This window comes from Cucurbita maxima, unplaced genomic scaffold (genome assembly GCF_002738345.1).
Source record: "Cucurbita maxima cultivar Rimu unplaced genomic scaffold, Cmax_1.0 Cma_Scf00011, whole genome shotgun sequence".
Classification (NCBI taxonomy): domain Eukaryota; kingdom Viridiplantae; phylum Streptophyta; class Magnoliopsida; order Cucurbitales; family Cucurbitaceae; genus Cucurbita; species Cucurbita maxima.
Window position 1 is genome coordinate 172,624 of NW_019272027.1, and position 20,110 is coordinate 192,733.

General features: G+C 34.1%; 3 protein-coding genes across 9 annotated transcripts in view; 1 reads left to right on the forward strand and 2 right to left on the reverse strand.

Moving 5' to 3' along the window:
- The window catches only part of LOC111486386 (actin-related protein 2/3 complex subunit 1A-like), a 5,606-nt gene extending 2,323 nt beyond the window's left edge, over nucleotides 1-3,283 (reverse strand). Inside the window, exons 1-9 of the mRNA XM_023133489.1 lie at nucleotides 2,977-3,283; nucleotides 2,264-2,349; nucleotides 1,998-2,074; nucleotides 1,777-1,871; nucleotides 1,611-1,680; nucleotides 1,270-1,339; nucleotides 1,024-1,097; nucleotides 891-933; nucleotides 557-638 (exon numbers count right to left, since the gene is read on the reverse strand). Coding sequence (XP_022989257.1) covers nucleotides 557-638; nucleotides 891-933; nucleotides 1,024-1,097; nucleotides 1,270-1,339; nucleotides 1,611-1,680; nucleotides 1,777-1,871; nucleotides 1,998-2,074; nucleotides 2,264-2,349; nucleotides 2,977-3,046 — 667 coding nt within the window. The 5' untranslated portion in view covers nucleotides 3,047-3,283. The remainder of the gene's footprint in view (nucleotides 1-556; nucleotides 639-890; nucleotides 934-1,023; nucleotides 1,098-1,269; nucleotides 1,340-1,610; nucleotides 1,681-1,776; nucleotides 1,872-1,997; nucleotides 2,075-2,263; nucleotides 2,350-2,976) is intronic.
- Nucleotides 3,284-3,799: 516 nt separating this feature from the next.
- Nucleotides 3,800-11,806, forward strand: LOC111486378 (probable sugar phosphate/phosphate translocator At1g06470). Of its 5 annotated transcripts, none has more exons than XM_023133470.1 (13): nucleotides 3,800-3,982; nucleotides 4,981-5,555; nucleotides 5,650-5,819; nucleotides 6,295-6,380; nucleotides 6,491-6,540; nucleotides 7,208-7,275; nucleotides 7,930-8,030; nucleotides 8,202-8,214; nucleotides 8,608-8,792; nucleotides 9,007-9,093; nucleotides 9,964-10,058; nucleotides 10,471-10,625; nucleotides 11,398-11,806. In XM_023133470.1, exons 2-12 carry the CDS (start codon nucleotides 5,290-5,292, stop codon nucleotides 10,586-10,588), a joined length of 1,239 nt encoding a protein of 412 aa, XP_022989238.1. In that variant the 5' UTR covers nucleotides 3,800-3,982; nucleotides 4,981-5,289; the 3' UTR covers nucleotides 10,589-10,625; nucleotides 11,398-11,806. The 5 variants fall into 5 exon arrangements, with proteins under 5 accessions (XP_022989238.1, XP_022989239.1, XP_022989242.1 ...); XM_023133471.1 differs by having other exon boundaries at nucleotides 4,990-5,555; XM_023133474.1 differs by having other exon boundaries at nucleotides 5,038-5,555.
- Nucleotides 11,807-12,244: 438 nt separating this feature from the next.
- On the reverse strand, nucleotides 12,245-19,802 carry LOC111486381. 3 transcript variants are annotated; one of them, XM_023133484.1, is made up of 17 exons: nucleotides 19,566-19,802; nucleotides 18,776-18,833; nucleotides 18,581-18,653; nucleotides 18,368-18,490; nucleotides 17,907-18,076; nucleotides 17,417-17,566; nucleotides 16,261-16,404; nucleotides 16,044-16,104; nucleotides 14,940-15,250; nucleotides 14,249-14,380; nucleotides 14,030-14,149; nucleotides 13,809-13,895; nucleotides 13,607-13,729; nucleotides 13,281-13,401; nucleotides 12,972-13,094; nucleotides 12,741-12,875; nucleotides 12,245-12,498 (listed from the first exon to the last, which is right to left on the reverse strand). In XM_023133484.1, exons 2-17 carry the CDS (start codon nucleotides 18,830-18,832, stop codon nucleotides 12,359-12,361), a joined length of 2,070 nt encoding a protein of 689 aa, XP_022989252.1. In that variant the 5' UTR covers nucleotide 18,833; nucleotides 19,566-19,802; the 3' UTR covers nucleotides 12,245-12,358. The 3 variants fall into 3 exon arrangements, with proteins under 3 accessions (XP_022989252.1, XP_022989251.1, XP_022989249.1); XM_023133483.1 differs by having other exon boundaries at nucleotides 18,776-18,836; XM_023133481.1 differs by having other exon boundaries at nucleotides 18,776-18,841.
- Between the last annotated feature and the right edge of the window lie 308 nt (nucleotides 19,803-20,110).

The window sequence follows — 20,110 nt, forward strand, 5'->3', positions numbered from 1 at the left end:
AAAAAAAAAAAAAAAAAAAAAAAAAAAAAAAAAAAAAAAAAAAAAAAAAGCTTCAGTAGAGAACAAATAAACCACCATCCAAACAAGAGCATAAAAAATGAGACTCTAGTTGAAGCCTATAAATTGTTTTCAACGCCCCAAACAAAAGGTAACTAAAATAATGGGTGAAGTTTCATAATTACAATTGTTAAGTAACAAGTTATAGGAAGCTAACCAATGAACTTTTTCCACAGTTACAGTTGGAGGCAGAAAAGAATACAAGTAACTTAACTATACAATTTTTATTTATTTATTTATTTATTATTTTATTTTTTTTTTTTGACAAGAGACGATTTCATTGATGATTGAAATTTACAAAACGGATGTATTATCTATGATGTTTATGGAGAAAAACTTACCCAATTTATAAGGAAGGCAGTATGACTATAAGAAGCAAATGTATTAGACAATTCAAACTTGTCTCTGTAAATTCAAACTTGTTGCTATTCCATATTCTGTAGTTGTAACTTATAAAGTTGTCTCTGTAAATAATTTGCAGAGAGGAGGTATTTCTAACCTGCATAAGCTAAGGTTTTGCCACTTGGTGACCACTTCACGCCAAATGCCCAAGAGAATGAGAGATCGAGCTGAACAATTAACTAATTCACCAAAAGAAATTGCTCATAAATAATAGGAACTACTTTGCTCGTCAAAGTAGAGAGCAACTGTGGACAAAAATACTAAAATATGTCTTTTTCAAAGGGAGAAACTCAAATCATTTAAATTTGAATCAAAAGATGACAATCCAAAAACACTTTTAGTTATTTTATAAAAAAAAAAAATTTAAGCATTCTACTCTTCCAAGCACAAGAAATTTTGTTCACTGCAAATTAAAAGTCTGAATATTAAACCTCTCCGAATTTTGAATCTGAAAATGCGCCGGCTTTTGAATCCCTGTAAAATTTTAATCAAGCATCAGTAACTTCTAAATCAATCCTATAATATTTCATGAGAAGACTGCAGTCTAAACTACTCTCTACATACTTTGTGTCAACACCTTTAATGAAGGTAGAAAATATTCGACATTTTCCATCCGTTGAGGTTGTTGCAAGAAGAAGCTGTGAATAAAATATAAGGGAAAATTCATAACCGAAAAACACAGCCATAATTTTGTTCAGAAAAACAAAGTGACACGCAAGCACTAAGATATAACAGGAAATCTTCTAAAAAGATCAAAAAATTTGTCCATATAAATTCATATGAAACGGTGGAAAGAAGGGTAAAACAAACATTATTGGGATGCCAAGCGACATTTGTCACAGAAGAATCATGCCTTTTCCTGATAAGTTTACTGACCCACCTGTGGAAGGAAAACCATAATCATGTTAAATATGGAAAACTAATGCGTAATCATACTAGGTGAAGCAATGATAAAGAGTTATTTCATTTCTGATAAGAATTAATTATGATTCGAAAATAAACTAAAGCATTGATTACAAAGCCAAAGAAACAAAAAGATTACAGATCAGAAATATTAGCAATAAATTCATCATCTAGCAGAGTTTCCATCTTCATGTAAAATAAAGGCAATAGAAACGATGACTTGAACAAAAAGTGAGAAAGAGCCATACCAATTGTTCTCTTGTTCATAGTAGCATATGCAAACAGTTTTTGCCCCACTTCCAACAGCAAACTTGTTTTCTTGGGGTAAGATGGATAATGCAAAACGTAGAAATTTAAGGATAATGTGGATAACATAAGTGATGAGCAAGAGCAGGGTAGGACATTTTGCACTACCTTTTGGACTCCACTGAACACAAAGTGCAGCACGGTTTAGTCTAAGAATGACAAGTGTTGGTACCCATTCTGATCCTTCAAGATTCCAAACATATCTAGAAAGAGAAGAGATTGGTAGGCCAATGTGGAACATATAAATAAATAAAATTCCCAAAGATAAGAAACCAGTGAACGTACAAATAACTGGACCAAAAAAAACAAGAATATGAGATAACACTTACGAATTTCGATCATGTGATGCAGTCACAATTCTGTTTGACTTCACACTCCAGTCTATCCCAGAGATAATTTGATCGTGCTGACACAGACAAAGTAGATAAATTAATAGACATTAACAACATGCCTTCATTAGAAAGATTTCACTTAACCTAACTCAAAAGATTGGAATGGAAACAAAAAACATCGATCATGAATAGATAAATGCAGTGACCTTAGGTTTCATATTTTCTCATAAATTATAAATGGAAACAGTAAAGTTAAAAGGTACCTTTTGAAGAACATGTATTCTCTCCCAGTTGTCTTGTACTGATTTATAAATGTGAACTTCATTGTTGTTGGGACAAAATGCAACCACTATAAACATATCAAGAACATTAGCATAAGCACAGTCAGATGATGAATCTAAACAACAATTGAATAAAATCGTCCTTTTCATTATTAGACAATGGAGAGCATTGAAGTAACAAAGTAACAAACGAATGTCCCCCGGGTGACCTGAAAAACTTAGCAGCCGATTCGATAACAGCCCATTTCTCCATGAATTTTAGCATGTATCCTACCCCATAAGACATATTGGTTATTCCCAGAATGATCAGATCAGTAAACAGATCTCGTGAAGCTAGTCAACAGCATAATTAGCATGTATCCTACCCCATAAGACATATTGGTTATCGTGTTTTCAACTGGGTGGAGGATGAGCCCAAGTAACCTATCCTGGCGTTCTTCCCATCATTCATCAATAAAGCAAACTAAATCTAGATCGCTCAGCTGAATTGATATCATTGCCCTCTCTTTGATAGCTCAGGAAACATAGATACGCGATCTCAATATATAAAATCCACGTCTAAGTATTTTGGTTCAACTTTTTCCTGAACTGAGGACAAACAAATTACAGAAAACTCGACATTTCCATTCCATTTGTCCCGCAGAAAACAGAACGATTAAATAAAGAAAGCGAGCAAAAAGAGAAAGGTTAATTACTAGAGTGATCAGGACTCCAAGCATGGCAAGTGATGCACTGAGCGAACCCGTGAACTGCAATTGCTGTCATTGTTTTCCCAGCTCCAGTAGAGAATATTGGAAATTCTCAGGAATCAACGACGGCTCGAAATTCCAGCTTCTCCGTGAATTTGATTTGCGATTGGTAGGGATTTTTAAGATAAAAGTCTTAGAAGTGATTGAGAAATACAGGCGCGCGCGAGGGAGATCTCAGAAATACGAATGCGATCCAAAAAGGAAAGCGACCATGGCGAAAACCAGCAGCCGTGTATGCTAAGAAAGATTCTCTCTGCGCCAACGTAAATTTGTGAAATTAAATTCCACCTGTGTACCTACGAAAATATCATTTTTTTTTTTTTTTTAATGAAAGATTGAAATTATTGCAATTTAAAAACAAGTACTAGAGACGTAATATTTTTAAATATATAAAAATAAAATTTAGATATAATTTTTTTTGTTCATTAAATAAGATTATTATTACTTTTCTTAAAATTCAAGGTGGAATAATTTTTTATAATTAATTTTTTACATTTTTTAAATTGGATTTAAATTCTAACCATTATGGTTATGTTCCGACATTTTTACTTATTTTCTTAATTTTTCTAATTATAGATTTTTAATTATCTTGGAATTTAATTAATGGCCAGCAGCAGTGGCCCGCGCCGGCGCTAAGGTCCGGTCCATGGCTCTCTAACCTTTGCCGCTGGGCCTGCACCCAAGAAACCACCACAAGGCCTCAACCGTACGGGCGCGCATTTCAATTGGAATAATAAATGAGAGAATGAAGTAAAGTATATTGAATTCGTTTACAATTCACCAGCCTCATCTAACATTAGAAAACAGACGTTCGGATTCCAACACCTGCAAACGCCATTTGCAAGACATCTAGATTCAGATCTCTTCTCTTTCGTTTTCCTCGCCCCGGTTCCTGCATTTCATCTGCGTATTCCTGCTAATTTCTTCCACTATTTCCTCGGATCCTTCTCAGGTCAGTTGTTTCGATACGTCTCACATTCCGAGTATTGCAGAATCCCGTCATACTACATATCTTCTTACGATGCTTTGTCTATTTATATGATTTGAATTATTTGATTGATTGTTTAGGCATTTCTGTTACTTTGATTCTACTTGAGCTTTTGTTTTCCTTGTTCTGGTTTGAGCTCATCCTTATCGATGGTTCATCTTGTTGATTCTGTTCGTTCTGTTAATTAGTTGCGTGTTTATTTGGTCATTTTGAAGAAGCAAGTTTCAATGATAGTTATAGAACTATGCTCTCTCGTTTTCCTCCATGTTGCACATGTTGCTGTTGGTGGCGCGCAGTATTCACGCGCCTCATTTAGAATAGCTCTTTAACGACGTCACTTGTTGTGTCACCTGCTGATGCCAAAATCCTAATATTTAAGTGTAACTACATTAGCTACCTTAGTTTAGCTTATGCTGCTTCTCGTAAGAATTATTGGAGGCTGGAAGAAAGTTATAGAGACTTGTACCTGTGTTATTATTCCTTGCTGGCTGTTACACGTAATAATTTTTAGCAGAAAAGTTCATAAATTATGAATGTGTTTTGTTTTTTTCTTTCTATTTTCCGAACTTTTATGATTGGGAAGTTCCACGAAAATTGGGTACTGTGTATTTAAAAAATTCGGTTGGGATAAGAGACAATTGTATTAAAAAATAACAAGGTTATAGTAGAGAGACGGCAAGGCATTGCAAGGAGATCAAGGAGAGGTTCTTTAATTGATCTGAATAATAACCGGGTTGGGGGTGTATAATTACAAATCACTGAACAAAGGCCCGTCTTGGCAATATCATATGAAAAGAAAACTGCATGTTTTTATGACTTTCCAAGTTTTGTCCCGATTCAGCTTTATTTTCAATTCCAGTGCTAATTTAATTTCACACGAAATGTTACACTTGCTATGATTTGTGATGCATGAAGTTCCTGCTCTCTGTTTACTCATTTTCATCTGTCAATGATTGTGTTAGAGAACATAGGTGGTTCTAAATTGGTAAAGGAGATGACGGCAAATTCTTTGGATACAGAAAAGCTTAAACACGAGGGTTGATTCAATTGAGACAGGTAGTCAAGAAGTAGGTGGGTTGTCATAGAGTGCCATTTTCCTCACGGTGGTATGACGAAAAGGGTACTGTCCCAGTGGATACCCTACTGATTTATGCAGATTCAAGTGTGCAGCATACTGGTCTCAAATTGCCTTCACTTCAACTGGGTCAACTTGTATAAACTGCCATTTTGAGGAGGAGATAAACTGATATATAAAGTGTCAGCAGACAAATATGCAATCTAAAGGCGGGGAGACTGAGGCCCACTTTCCTGTTCACGTTGAGGGAAATGAAAGTGAGAAATATGAACCTTTTAGTATTGAGAACGAACCTGGGGGGAATATTAATGGCGATGACTGTGAATCCTTTCACAATGATATTCACAGTGATAAATATAATTCTCCGCGGCTAGATGCAAAGAATCCTCTATTCAATTCCAATGTGGTCAAGACATTATTCTATGTTCTTGTCTGGTATACTTTTAGCCTTTTTTTGACTTTGTAAGTTCCTTATTCACATAATCAATAATTAAAGTTGTAATCTAATATTTATTTAGAATGCTCAATTAAACTGGATTTCTCCTGGTTTGTGCAGATATAATAAATCTTTATTAGGAGATCATTTGGGCAGGTTCCCGGCTCCATTGCTCATGAATACTGTTCATTTTACAATGCAAGCTGTTCTATCCAATTTGATTACATGGATTTGGTCTAGTCGATTCCATCCTTCTGTTACTATGACATGGAGGGATTACTTCACGAAAGGTAATCTTGAGACTAATGGCCTTTATTTAACCTTTTCATGATGCTGGTATATGCATTTCAATTGATATTTTCACCGTACAAAGCTAATGTATAATGATAAGGTTGCTTTCCTAAGAGAGAGTCATAAGAGTGGCATTTTCTAAGTGACAGTCATAAGCTAACATATAATGATAAGGTTGCTTTTCTTATAAATACATTGCTTCTGGAAAAAGCTTCCTTCTAATCCAAAAAATACAAATTACAAAATACAAAATTTTCGTTCTGCTATTTTTGTCATTGCATTAGTTGTTAAGAATCATGCATTTTAATGGTTTTTTTTTTTTTGTCATTATTCTGAAATTTCATGGATGGTGTTTATCTTTATTCATTAGAGTTTATTTACATTTGTTTGAGTCCGTAGGATGTCAACTTTTATTTCGTTTGTAAATTAACTTTTCTATCAACTAATGCCACAGATGGACTTTGCCTTTCACAGTTGTCCCAACGGCTCTTGGAACAGCCTTGGATGTTAATCTAAGCAATGCATCCCTTGTCTCGATATCAGTCACATTTGCTACCATGGTTGGATAACTTTTCTTCATGCTTATTTATTGAGTCAAGAACTGTCTATGTTGTAAATACAGTCTGCTTTATGCTTCATAATACTGATTCTTTCTCTTTTTGATTGACAGTGTAAATCCGGTTCTCCTATATTTCTTCTCCTGTTTGCTTTTGCTTTCAGGTGAGTTCTACGACTAAATTGTATAACCTAGTTTCTTTTGCATGCCTTTACGTAGATAATTATATCTAATTGCATCCAATCTTCTCGTACCTTACATTTTGGAAGTATTGTGCTTTTCTGACGCTGTATGACATTTGAGCATAATTTTTAACAACTGCATATGATTTCAACTACGTTCCTACCTTCCTGGGGATTCTTTGGCTGTGTATTGAATATGAGTTATCGCTGAATATTGAGAATGAAATTTATTGATTATTTAGTCTCGAGCGATATGCTTATGATTCTTTTACAAAAAAATTTATTCTTTAATAAGAAATGAAGAAAAATATATTAAAAAAAAAAATGGAAAACAACCTTAAGGTGTTTAGAATGAGGGATCTAGGAGGAATCAAATGAAAGGCCTACAATCAAATATGAGAAGAGAGATTTCTCTTATGGTTGATTATTTTTATGATTGCCTTGATCAATTTTTTTTTTTTTCCTTTTTTGTGATTTAATTAATGGAGTATGACATGAAGAAAATTATCGTATTTGGCCCCAAGTAATAGGCTTTCAATATAATGCTTGGAGATTGCTTATTGATATCAAATGTTAAAATTTAAAATATTCCACCGTCTCATTTTCTTTCTCTTGATGATTTATTCATTTAGCATGAATTTCTTGTCAGGTTGGAAACTCCTAGCCTTAGACTTTCTGGCATCATCTTGATTATATCTGTTGGAATTTTATTAACAGGTATCCAGTATTTCTTTTACTCCTAGATAATAATCGTGAATTTTAGAATTTCAATTGTGTAATTCTTGATTATATAAATGACCATCGATGGTCAAACCAATTCAACCGAGTTGGTCAGCTCGTTCCAAGCAAGTTCCAACTTGCACCCATACCATCACCCTTACTTAGGAAGGACTGGTCTTTTTTTGTTTGTTTTATTTTTTATAATACGAGTATTTGGGCCAATTATGATTGTGTCACTCCTTAGCTACTCATGGGATAAACTGCAGTGCCTTACAACATAGGGTTGCAAGAAACATTAAGATTTTATCTTAGGTAGGTGGATACCATAGGATTTGAGTCCTTGCTCCCAAAGTCTACCGAGTGCATCCCAACCCTTTTTACCACTAGCCATCCATGGTGGTTAGAACTAGTGTTTTAGAACTAAAGTGGGTTTACCTAAGTCACATATTCGAGGAAGATTGGAGTTGGAAGTGAAATAATTAGGAGCAAGTGAATTGTTTCTATTGGCTCTATTTTATTCATTTATTTATTATTATTATTTGTCCGTAGCATCTTTTAAGCATTCATTACTCATTAAATCTAACATCTATATTAAGTTTAATATGTATTTATGCCCCGTCATTCTTCCTTATCTGGTTATGTCTATGGCAGTTGCAAAGGAGACAGAATTTGAATTCTGGGGTTTCATTTTTGTTATGGTTGCTTCTGTTATGTCTGGCTTCAGGTGGTCCATGACGCAAATTCTTCTTCAGGTATGAATTTCCTTTTTTGCATTCCTTTTTCCACGTATGCTACTGTTTTATGCTATCAGAAAATTTGTCTTACGTGCAACTATTTGAATTGATTCTTGCTTTTTTATTGTTGGCTTGGATCTTGACACTTTCCCCCTGCATGATGCATTTATTGTCCAACTGGATATGAAGCGAGAAGCATATGGTAAGTGTTTTTATGTGCTGCTTAGATTTTAGTTCTTGGATTTCTTTTGGTTCTGTATCCGTGGACATTTCTGCAAGGTTTCATGGACAAAATAATCAATTTGTTCTTGGAATCTTGATTTTTATCCCCAAACTTTCAGCCTTTGTAGATAATATGTTTTATTTTGTTCCCTATTAAAAAATATGTTTTATTTTGTTTCATCGAATGAAATAGTTGACACATCGGGATCAATGAATTACTATGAGTCAATCCATTTTCTTTCTACTGGTTCATTTTATTATGACGTTGACTTCTTCTTGAAAATTCTTAGATGTTTCATTTAGATTTCAATTTTATTCGTACCAAAGTGGAGCTGTTAAATATTGTCTAACAACATGGTTCCATTCATTTCAGGGTTGAAAAATCCTTTTACCCTGATGAGCTACGTGACACCAGTGATGGCCATTGTGACTTTGATGCTATCTCTTGGTTTAGATCCGTGGGAAGAATTTACCAGTAATGGATATTTCAATAGTATCTGGCATGTTACTCGGAGTTTCTTGCTGATGCTTTTTGGTGGAGCACTTGCCTTCTGTATGGTAGTAACCTATTTGAATATTTCCTTCACTGTACAATAAGCACAGTTTTGTTGGACGAGGATTGATTTCTATAAACTTCACAGTAGATGTAGTCTATAGGGCATTTATTTTCTGGGATCTTTATAAAGTGCTGTCTCGAGTTTTGTCCCAACTTTTTGGTGCTCAAATCTTTTGTTAGCTTCTCTATTTGAACAATTATACTATCCTTTGGCAGGTATTAACAGAATATATCCTGGTCTCTGTCACTAGTGCTGTCACGGTTACAGTTGCTGGTGTTGTAAAGGAGGCTGTAACTATATTGGTATGAGATCTTGACTGTTTTCATTATGCTCCCTAATCAAGATGTAGGGCCCTTCAATTTTGTTTCATTGTGGTCTAGTATCTCATCTCAAAGTAGTAATTCGTAACCATTTCTCTTGAAGCATTTCTTTTAAGTTGTCTTGACTTATCATAAGTAGTTTCGGGCTTGCTCATTTAGAGTTTTGTAGTGCGCTAACTGTCTAATGGAAGAAAAATTGAGATAGTGTGCTATATATATAGCATAACATAGTAAGTCATTTCATTTTCAATTTCAAATCTGAATTTGGTACTGCCTTACTTGACGATAAATCTGCCGATTACTGCATGCATCTTTGCTCACTAGAATCACTTAAGTATGCTTGAAAGGTAGGCTGGCCTTCCTTTTTTCTTTCTATTTGTATTGCTGGCTCTGAGATGCTCGTTTCATTGCGATAGCAGTAATTTTAATTAAGTTGACTCTAGGTTCTGGTTTCACCAGCATCCCACTGCAAGGAAATGAACTTATCAAGTTACTGTCTTTCCTTCTGTGCTACTTCAACAACATTCAAAATGTTTTAGAAGGGTGACATTGAGGTGGGAAGACATCTCGTCTTCCCTTTCACATTTGGTTTTTTTCCCCTTTTAATAAAAGCATTTCTTCTGCAAAATATATATATAAAGATGGGGAAAAGAAGTTTTGAAGTGCGAAGTACTGAGATTCAAAATTTCAACTACAAGAGTACTGTTCAATCCTTCATTTCAGGGGGGCTATTAATCCCTGGCATCTTCTAATTTAATATTGCGTTATTGCATTTTCAGGTTCTAGTATTTTACTTCCACGACAAACTTACCTGTCTAACTTCTAATTTAACATTGCATTTTGCATTTTCAGGTTGCAGTATTTTACTTCCATGATAAATTTACCTGGCTCAAAGGAATGGGTCTCATCATAATAATGATTGGTGTCAGCTTGTTCAATTGGTACAAGTAAGTTGTCATTTTCCTAAACATGACATACTCTTGAAAATCTACTCATTCTAAGATTAAATATTACTGCTTGTCTGCTTGATTAGCATGCCTGACAGTTAGTCTAATATTTTTGTTAATAATCATCCTTCAAGTATGATATGATTGTTTACTATTGGTATTTTTGAATTTTCTGGATGTAAAGATGTGGAATGTAATCAACTTGTATTTTAGAATAAATATTATTTACAATTGATTAGTTACAATATCATAAACCACACAATTAGAAAGGTAAATATTACTTGGAATTAGAGACTTTGAGGATTGGGGCACAGAATAGCAATAGTTTATAAATTTGCATCTAAACAAGTAAAATATTTGGTTATGGGCGCTTCTTGTGCTAATTCATGTTTTATTTCCAATTACTTATTAGATACCAAAAGCTACAGAAGAAATCTAGTGAAGATAATGCGGTAAGCTCACAGTCAACAAATGTTGATGCCAAATATGTAATTCTTGAGGAGATGGATGAGGAAGATGGCCACCATTGATTGCCAAATTACATCGTCTGAATCTTAGCAAATTCAAGTATGCTTTCTTAACTTGTTTTTGCCAATTGTTCCTCTTATGAGTTAGTTGGTTATGCTTGGTTTCAGCTGAAAATATATCTTTACTTAACCCCATATTGAAAATGTCTTTGCTTACATAAGATGTGTAAAAAGGACATTGTTTTCCAAATTCTTTTCCAGCTCTTAATTCCCCTAAAATGTAGGAAACAATTAATCTAACTGTATTGTTTTTGCTAGATTTCTATGATTTGTCCCGCTTTAGGAGTGAATGGCAGCGTGGGGATGCCCTGTGTAAATACACAAGTCTTAGCCAGTAACGTTTTATATGTTGAACCTTTTAACTCCAAAATTTTGGAGGATTAGGGAGAACGTTAGTCTTAATTTCAATATATATGAAGGGGCTCCACTCCTGTTCAGTATGGTTCGAGTCTTCTCCATTATTGTTACTTGGTAAAGAGGTCTTTCATCAGAGGCCTTAATGACCCGATAACCGATTCGATCACTAATATCCTGTTCTATTTGAAATTTGTGCGCCAATTTGGCTCATACAAACAATAAGGGGCATTGTTGATTGAACATAGTGCGGCTCGTGGTTGTCCTTTGGACCCAAAGCCTGTTACTTTTGTCATGAGATTTGCTTAAATTTAATGATGGCGGTTGGAAGTTACATGATGAATTATCATTCTAATTTCTGAGAATAAATTTGGTTACATATCGTTCATTATTATTGTTATTATTATCATCGAATAGTTTCTTAGTTATACTGATCTGGTTGGTTGATGTTCCTACAGGGTGCGATAATTTTGAACAGATTTACTTGAAGTTTCATATTGATTGCTATTAAAGGAATTTCTGTACGGGCTCTAGTCGCTGACCATGTTCAAATCCCATGCCAGTATTCTTGTTGCCCAAGTCGTTGGTTTTAGCTTCGAAAAGTTGTAAGCAATTTTGTTGTGAATGCTACCCAGATTTGTCGCTCCTATTGTTTATGGGGTTTCAAAGGATTACTGTCTTTTGACTGGATGTTCTACTCAAGCTTTGTATTCTAAGTATCGATATTATTCTACTTTCTTTGGTTCATGGTTTGTATCTCAAAGTTGATGGCAACTCAAAACCTATTATTCTTTTATTTGTTCTCCCATTTTAAAGATTTGAAAGGTACAGAACTACAGGGCATCTTTTGCCATTGATGTGGATAAATGATTATATTTTGTTCCTTCTCAAGAGAAACTTGACTAACTCTAGTGGATAGCTTGGACATTTAGCAGGTTTTTCTTGGAAATTTAAAACTATCAGCTGTATTCCTAAGTTGTTGGAGTCAAGTCGGTATCATATCTGTATTCCTAATTAGAAGTAAATCATTTTTTCATATTTGTTCGTTTTTCATTTCAAAATTTTAGTTTAGTCATTTAATTTCGCTTGTATTAATTTATACACTACTTTTTAGTATATTTTCTCTTTTTTGAAAAAAAAAAGTTTAGTTAAATGGCAAATTTAGTTTCTATTGTGTTAACGCTATATTTCAGATTATGGCTTCACACTACGGATTTTGTTAAAAAAAAAAAAGGAAACCCCTTAACAGTACATTAGAAAAATGGGAAAATGAAAAAAAAAAAAAAACATTAATTAATAAACTAGTAACATCAAAACCCACCTAATAAATGGATTGAATAAAAATAATATTAATACGCATTACACATCCCCCAATAAGAAAGAAAAAAGGGGGCAAGACAGAGCACAAGTCCTAATCGACTATATTACTTTCTCCAGTGTCTTCCTAACGAGGGAATTGTCCCCAATTTCTGACAAGCACGAATAGATTAATTTACTGACCGACTTTAAAGTCTTGTGATTCGAGACCTTATTGCTTTCAGCTTCAACATTTTCATTTCCTGTCAAAATAAAAAAATAAAAAAATAAAAAAACATTAAAACTTCTTCAGATCAAGAAGACCGGCTGCATACATACGAACACAGTGACTGAAGTGACTAAATTTTCAAACACCAAGAACAAAAAACCAAAATATTATCAAACAGGGATTTAATTAACCAATGATTTATAAATGATAATTGCTAAAGTCAATCTGTGTTTAATAAGTTTCTTGAGAAATAGCTTAAGATGTTGGGAGTGATACCTTGGGAGACTTTAGAACAAGAGAGCAGCGTAGCACAGAAACTAATGTAGTCTGCAATAGGAATGTGTCCAACTTTATAGGCTGAATGAAGAACCTCTATAATTCGAAATACTATTTCTGGATGTAACTCAGGACCTATGAACATGAAGCAACGGGATTGCAAAAGAAAAACAATTGTTGAAGCAGGCACGTGTAACATGATAATGGAAATAACAACAAATCATTACTCACATAGGCAGCAAGAAGCTAAAGACTTCAATAGAAGAGGATCCAAGTAAGAGAAGTAATAAAGACAACAAATTGAGAGCTCCTGACATTCTATATGAAGCTTTATAAAAGGACCGTCGCATTTTCCTGCAAAATGGAAGAGAATGACGAGGGGAAGGATAGAAAAAATAAGTTAAAACAACACACTTTTTCACCGCATTTTGATAGTTATAATTTATTCAGTCCTAATCCTTCAAAAATTCTCAATTATGTCCTAATTATAATGTATTTAAGCCACTTTTCCCACCAAAGCGCAAATCAAAAGAGACCTACCTTCAGCAGTATTCGTATTGAAAAATTCTTGCAATTGTAATTGTGTGTTGTCATATTCCAATTTCAGAGGAGAGTCTAAGAAAGAGGATTGTCCCACATGAAGCAAAAGACGCAACACAACCTGCAATATAGATGCAACTTAGAAGCAGATATGAAATTTAAAGTCAATACAAATGTTTCCTACAGTAACCACACCATGAATTACAGAAGTGCAGAATAAAAACATTTCATTTGTGATGAGGTCGGGAGGAATGGATAAAGCAACAAGAATCAAGATACAGATATACCTTTAAGTAGAACTTGCACTAGCCTGGAATAATAAATACCTCAGAACAAGAAGAATATTTGTCACCAATAAGGATCAGCAACAGAGGCAACTCCCTAATCCATGCCACCCGATGCTCTACTATTTCAGGAAAACTAGCATCCACGCATGAAAACTCAGTTGTCTGTGATTTGATAAAATAAAATCAAGAGTGAGTTTTTATCAACAGTAGTTTCTAAAGGAAATTAATTGAGCACACTTACAGGAATGAGCATTTCTTCAATGACATGCAAGCAAGCCAATTTTAATGACGACTCTGGGTGACAATCTTTGAAGACATGAGTAAACCCCTGTAATTACTTTACTAGATCAAATGGCTTTCAAGGTTTTAGGCTTATTTTTCAGACATTAAAAAAGTTGCAAACAGAATGTAGGATACATAGATAATAGAAAAGAATTACACTTGTTCAAACATCAATCAAACCTGAAGTAGTCGGAACCTCCAACTATTTTCCACTTGTGCAATAAGTTCAGGAATAAAAGGAAGTAGTGGAAGGATATGCCTCTCTCTGACCACTTTACCAGATTGAGTGCCATCAACAATCTGCAAGTAAACATTCACCCAAGAATTGATCCACCACTCTCCCGAAAGTACCAACCAGAAAACCAAACCTTCACTCAAAAATATCCAAGGAATTATTACCTTTCCAAACATAACACTTTCTATAAATTCTAGAAATCTCTCCAATATCACATTTGGAGGTTTGATACACTTGCTTGAATGCAAAAATATCTCTGTAATGACAATGTTCAGTGTTAGTAATCTGTCGTTATCCTGTCAAACAAAAACAGAATTGAATCACCCAATTTGAAATGGTCAAAGAAGGCGTCTATTATTCTATTAACAAAATTAAATATAAAATTTATTTTCTTCAACATATATTATTTAGAAGTGACATTCATAAATTTAAGTAAACAAAAATAATACATAAACTAAAAAAAAAAACTAAAGAAAAAATTATAATAAATAAACAAATAAAAGTAGAAAGAGGCTTAATGGTTAGAGAAAACCCCATTTACATACACTATTATTAAATGTTTAAATACCTTAAAAAAAATGATTGAACTTACACATGTTTGAAGAAAACGAAACATCTAACAAAAATGATCGAACTTACAGGAATGAGCATTTCTTCAAGAAAACCCCGTTTACATACACATGTTTGAAGTTAACAACCTACTTACTTTCTTAAAAAAAATGATAACAAAATGCACAAAAGTATAATTAAGAAGAAAAAGTGATAAATACTGAATCGAGTAAAAGGCTAGTTTGAATAAAAGGAAAGGCAAGTACACATTATAATTTGGGATCAAAGATGATAATCTTAGTTTACCTTCTCTGAGCTGTGGTGCAACAGATCAAGGGGAAATACAGAGAGCAGTTTCTTTAACAATGCTGATGAAATTGTCCCCTTCAACCGTGTGTCAGACCATTCACAAGGAGAATGTGATTCCACTTTACCATTTTCGCTCCCATAAAGGAAGTACTGAACAGCAAGGTGTATGCTTCGAACAACATATAGAATAGAGTCATAAATTTGTGCATTAAGAAGATTTACATCATGAACCGCTGGCATAAACTCTTGGAAGCAATTTAATAACACAAGCACCAAATCCTCTAATTTCTCAACAATGACACAAGACCCTAAACAAAAACAACAAAGAAACAGAGGCAAAAGTCAGATATTACAGTTTATTGACAAACAGAATTAAGAGGAATGACAACAAGAAGCTAATTTTCTTAATATGGCCCTATCAATGCTTTGCAGTTCTTCCTTAATGAATTCCTACCTTTTTTTAAGGAGAAACCAAACTTTTACTACGAGAAATGAAAGGAAAATAAAGCAGGCATGACCAAAAAAAAAAACCTCACTAGATCCAAATTAAGTTTCGTTATGTAGCATGATGACATACCAAATAATACTAGTTGGCACAGAAACAAGATTTACTTTCCCCTACACTGGGAAGTTGATCATACCTATTCGTTTCTTGTGTTCTCACCCTAATATATTTTATGCATACTTGCGTTTTCCATAGGTCAGGAATTATGCTAGCTGGATTAATGTTGTCCTCTCCTATTCAGGAAGGATTCTGCTTACTAGCCAACCACATTACATCCATTTCTAAAGATGGAAACAGAATATGTCCCTTCCAATACTTTTAGATGTCCAAGTAAGTCAACAAACTATTAAAGATTCTGTTATCTTATAGCTTCATGGAGGATACTTTATACTCCTTTTCTGTATCTTAATGCGTTTAATGATTACTCATTAGTGTTTTGAGGTTGATTCCCCTGTTTTAGTTGGGCCTCCTTGTTTTTTGCTAGTCTATTTTCTTAACAAGAGTGGGGTTTGTATAAAAAAGGAACAAAATGGTTAATAATGAGAGAGAATGTAACAGGCACAAACACTCAGCAACTGGACTCTCATTTCACATACCAGCAGATTCTGTAGGCACAAGAGGCTCAAAATCGTGCAGCATCCCTTCGTCTGCCACATTCTAAAAGTAAAATAAATAAATAAATTTGTGAATTAAGGCTCTATGTCAAAGGCTCAAAATAATCAAGTTACACTACAAAATCATAAACAAAAATAAGTCTTAAAACAAGAATAACTGAATAAGCAAACAAAACGAGATGCTTTCTTTACACATTACATTTTTAGCTGAGCCAATTTCTCTCCTGTTGCATGGCAATAATGATAAGCATTGGACCAACCCAGTAAGAGCATGCTTTAGCTTGCCTTTATCTTGTAGATAAAATTTATTCTTCTGCAGAATTTCAGCATAATTCTGAAGAATCTGAAGATGAAGAAAACAATAGATACATTTAAAAAAAAAAAAAAAAAAAAAAACAACAATAAATCGTGACAACACCAAAAGTGTAAATCGTGGACACGAGATATTCTCTTATTCCTTATTTTAAGGAAGTTTTGTAACATAGTGCCTTTCCTTACCGATAGTAAAATATTGATGTTTAGATTAATGATGTTTAGATTTTCACTCAGAGTAATGATGTTTAGATTTTCTTTCAAAAATTTCAAACATGATTCTTGTTTTGGGTACTCAAAGAAATTCATAGATCAGTTTTGGAAGTAGGAGCTTTCAATGGTTCTCGTCATTGAGACAAATTTTTTAATCCTCTACAGGTTTAAGCTTGTGCAGGAACTTTCAAAGACTTCAAACATGATTCTTGTTTTGGTTGCTCAAAGAAACTCATAAATCAGTTTTGGAGGTAAGATCTTTCAATGGTTCGTCACTGAGCCAAAATTTTCAATTTTCTATAGGTTCAAGCTTGTGCAGGAAACTGTGGACTGAGTTCTCAATGCATTAACAGATCCGTTGTCCATTCAGGGAAATTTCAAAGTTCTCTAGAAAATTGAATTGAAGGGCTGAATTTATGGATGAAATGTTGAAATCTAGCAAACTATTGTCAATATAATATGTATTCTCATCATTTCCTATGAAAGATGAACAAAAGTCACTACGTTCTAACAAAGGTTGTTTAGTTATGAAGAGAAACTCTTCCTTCTGGTCATTGGGAGGACATTCAAAGGTTGATAATTGGGCTTAAACTGTTTATTTATGTAGCCGCCTCTTGTGCATCTTCATGTACTCATTTTGTAATTACCCCTAATTTCTATGACTGTAGCCACCAATTACAGGGATCCCTTTCCTACCACTTGGTGAAATAAAAACTACGCTTTTGTGTAAATTCAGTTTATAATTGAAATTTGTTACCTTCCACAACAAAAACTAATAAACAGGTAAGAAAATAGTTGATGAACTATATCTAAATATTTACCAAAAGTACCTTATCAGCGTGCAAGAAAAATGAAGAAGGGTAGAACTCCACAACAAGTTCAAAAAATTTGAAAGCCATCATCCGAACATCAATGGATAAATTAGTCATTGCGTTGAAAATATAACCCATCAGTAAAGAAATGAAGAGTCCTTGGTTTTCCTGGTTTCAAATAACAAAAGAACTACATTAGAACACAACATGAAGTGAATGAAAAGATGTCAAATCTTGAAAGAGAATAATGAAATTTCAATCTAAGAGAATAAATTTAGAATCTTGGATTGATGACGATAAAGGAAAACTGTTTAGGAAAGATCTACCAAGACCCTAACAAGGCTTCCATGTCTTTCTGCAAATAAGCTTTTCCAAAAATGCCAAACTGGGGGATCCCCCAACCAAACTTGCAGGTGCCAATTGAAAAAAAATGTTCATAACAAGTATTTCTTTCTGACAAGCACATAATAGTTTTGTTAATTTGACTCTCAAAGAACGAGAGAGTTACCTCCTTACAACCAGGGAAGATAACCGACTTGAAAAGCTGATACAGTGTCTCACAAACTACTTTATTCTCATCATCAATGCGTTCGCGCAGTTTCTCAATAACAGCATAACGATGTAACCTTAACTCCGCAGGGTATTTAATGAATAAATCTCTAATGCCCAGCAAAGCACCTATTGACTCATAGAGAAAGGTAGACAATAAGAATAGAGGCAACCTAATAAATAAAGGAATCAAAATAAGGAATCTAATAGTTAAATATAGTTATTGCCTAGAGCATCAAAATTAAATACTTTAGGCTCACACTCCACCATCATTGGGGGGAAACTTCTTGTTTCCAGAAAATGCTTCACACCGTAAAATTCGTAAGAACTTTAAGTTCCATTACAATATTATGTAGACATTATCGGTATATATATCTAATCACGTTCATCTGGATGGGACCCCCATAAATTGAGGTATACCTTTACGAATCTTATAATTGTAGTGGGACGTTTGCTGGAGAAGCTCCTTCAAAGTCAACCCTTTTTTGTTCACGGCTAAACCTGCCTTCTCTGAAGCAATGCTCTGCTCAGGCAAAATAATAGCTGACATAATGCATAATAAACTCGGGTTACATTACAGCAATATTAAACAACCTATGTAGCTTAAAGGTTTTCTCATTCTTTAAAACTTACCTTTCGATTTAATTTCAGTGTTCGTAGCATTCTTTGGTGGTGGCAATTTCCTGCCTATTTTTCGCTTGATTTTCTGTTAAAAAAATCGCCAATTTAATTAAATCAAACCATGCCTCTGAACTCTAGGTTTTTTCCCCTTCCACTTTTTTTTTTGGGGGGGGGGGGGGGGGGGTTTGATGTTGGGGNAAGATATACCTTAAAATCAATGCCACTCTTTTTCTGCTTCTTTGAGGGAGCTTTGGAACGCACCATTCTTCTATCCTGAAAAATGGCAATAGCTTAGGCAAGCAAACTGATGCAACTTACAATATCCTACTCCTTTGTGATAGTGTAAAGCAATGATTCTAAAACAAAAAACTCACTACCCTGAACAAAAATAAATAAGCTTTAGCTAATGTAATAAAGATACTAATTGTCATTTCAAAGACTTCATACGCCTTACTTATTTCAAAAAGTTCATAACTGAATATGTATGGAATAGAGATATTCCAACCACCCAAGTAAAGAACCGTTGCAAATAACGAAGAAACTAATAGACATAGACAGGAAACAACATAAAATAAACCAATTTTGATACCCTAAGACTCGGTTTGATAACCCGCTACTCTGCAATAGATTAGGCAAGCCAACTAATAGAACTTTTTGCAATAACATATCCTACTTCTTTCACATAGTTGTTTTTTTTTAATAAGAAATCGAGCCTTCATTAAGAAAAAATGAAAAAACTTTTCGTAGTTAGTTGCAATCATAGAGCCGAACCTATATCTAAATTTCAATAACAAAGAGAGCTTCTAACCATCATATTTCTTAAGAAAAAAAAATTGCAGTAGCTTGCCACTAACATAGACTTCAATGCGAAAACCCAGAGACACTCTCAAATTCTCTTTTTAACTCATTCGAACAGACTTTAAAAAAAAGAAAAAAAAAAAAAAGAACAGAGCTTTGTTAACAGAAAGGAGAAAGAACAAATAATAGATCTATGTACCTCACAGGTCAGTCCGACGAGAAACTGAGTATTGAATGAACCACCCAACGTTTGCCGTTTTCTGTTCACCGAGAGACTGAGCGGCGTGAGAGAGTGTAGAGTGTGAGGTGAAGCGTTGCGGTAGAACGGCGGCGCGAGGAGGCGGAGATGTAATAACTGACGAGTGGCGGGAGGAGGATGGATGAGCGGCGAAAAGAAGGTCGGACGGGAGCGAGGGAAGGTCGGACTTTCTATTGTAGCGTTATATAATACATATCGTATTTTAGAAGGGCGGTTCGATGCCATCAGGGGTAAGCTAGGCCTTCCCTCCTGTTCTTCGGAGCTTGTGTTGGGCCGTGGGCTTTCAAATTGTGCCAGCCCAATTTCCACGACCCCATCAACATAAAAATAGACATTTATTTTTTTAAAATGCTTTAAAAAATTAAATATTATTGGGAATTTCGTCAAATATTGATTTTTTTTTTTTTTTTCATTTTAGAAATACTAATTATTGAGTTTAATTTTATAAAATTGATATATATATATATATTTTTTTTTTTAATTAT

Coding starts and splice junctions, on each gene's coding strand:
- LOC111486378 (XM_023133470.1), top strand. CDS start 5,290: ATGCAATCTAAAGGCGGGGAGACTGAGGCCCACTTTCCTGTTCACGTT. Junction 6,541..7,207: donor CTGTTTGCTTTTGCTTTCAG/GTGAGTTCTACG, acceptor ATTTCTTGTCAG/GTTGGAAACTCCTAGCCTTA. Junction 8,793..9,006: donor GAGCACTTGCCTTCTGTATG/GTAGTAACCTAT, acceptor ATCCTTTGGCAG/GTATTAACAGAATATATCCT.
- LOC111486381 (XM_023133484.1), bottom strand. CDS start 18,832: ATGGTGCGTTCCAAAGCTCCCTCAAAGAAGCAGAAAAAGAGTGGCATT. Junction 13,095..13,280: donor CAATACGAATACTGCTGAAG/GTAGGTCTCTTT, acceptor TCCATTTTGCAG/GAAAATGCGACGGTCCTTTT. Junction 12,499..12,740: donor TTGTTCTAAAGTCTCCCAAG/GTATCACTCCCA, acceptor TTATTTTGACAG/GAAATGAAAATGTTGAAGCT.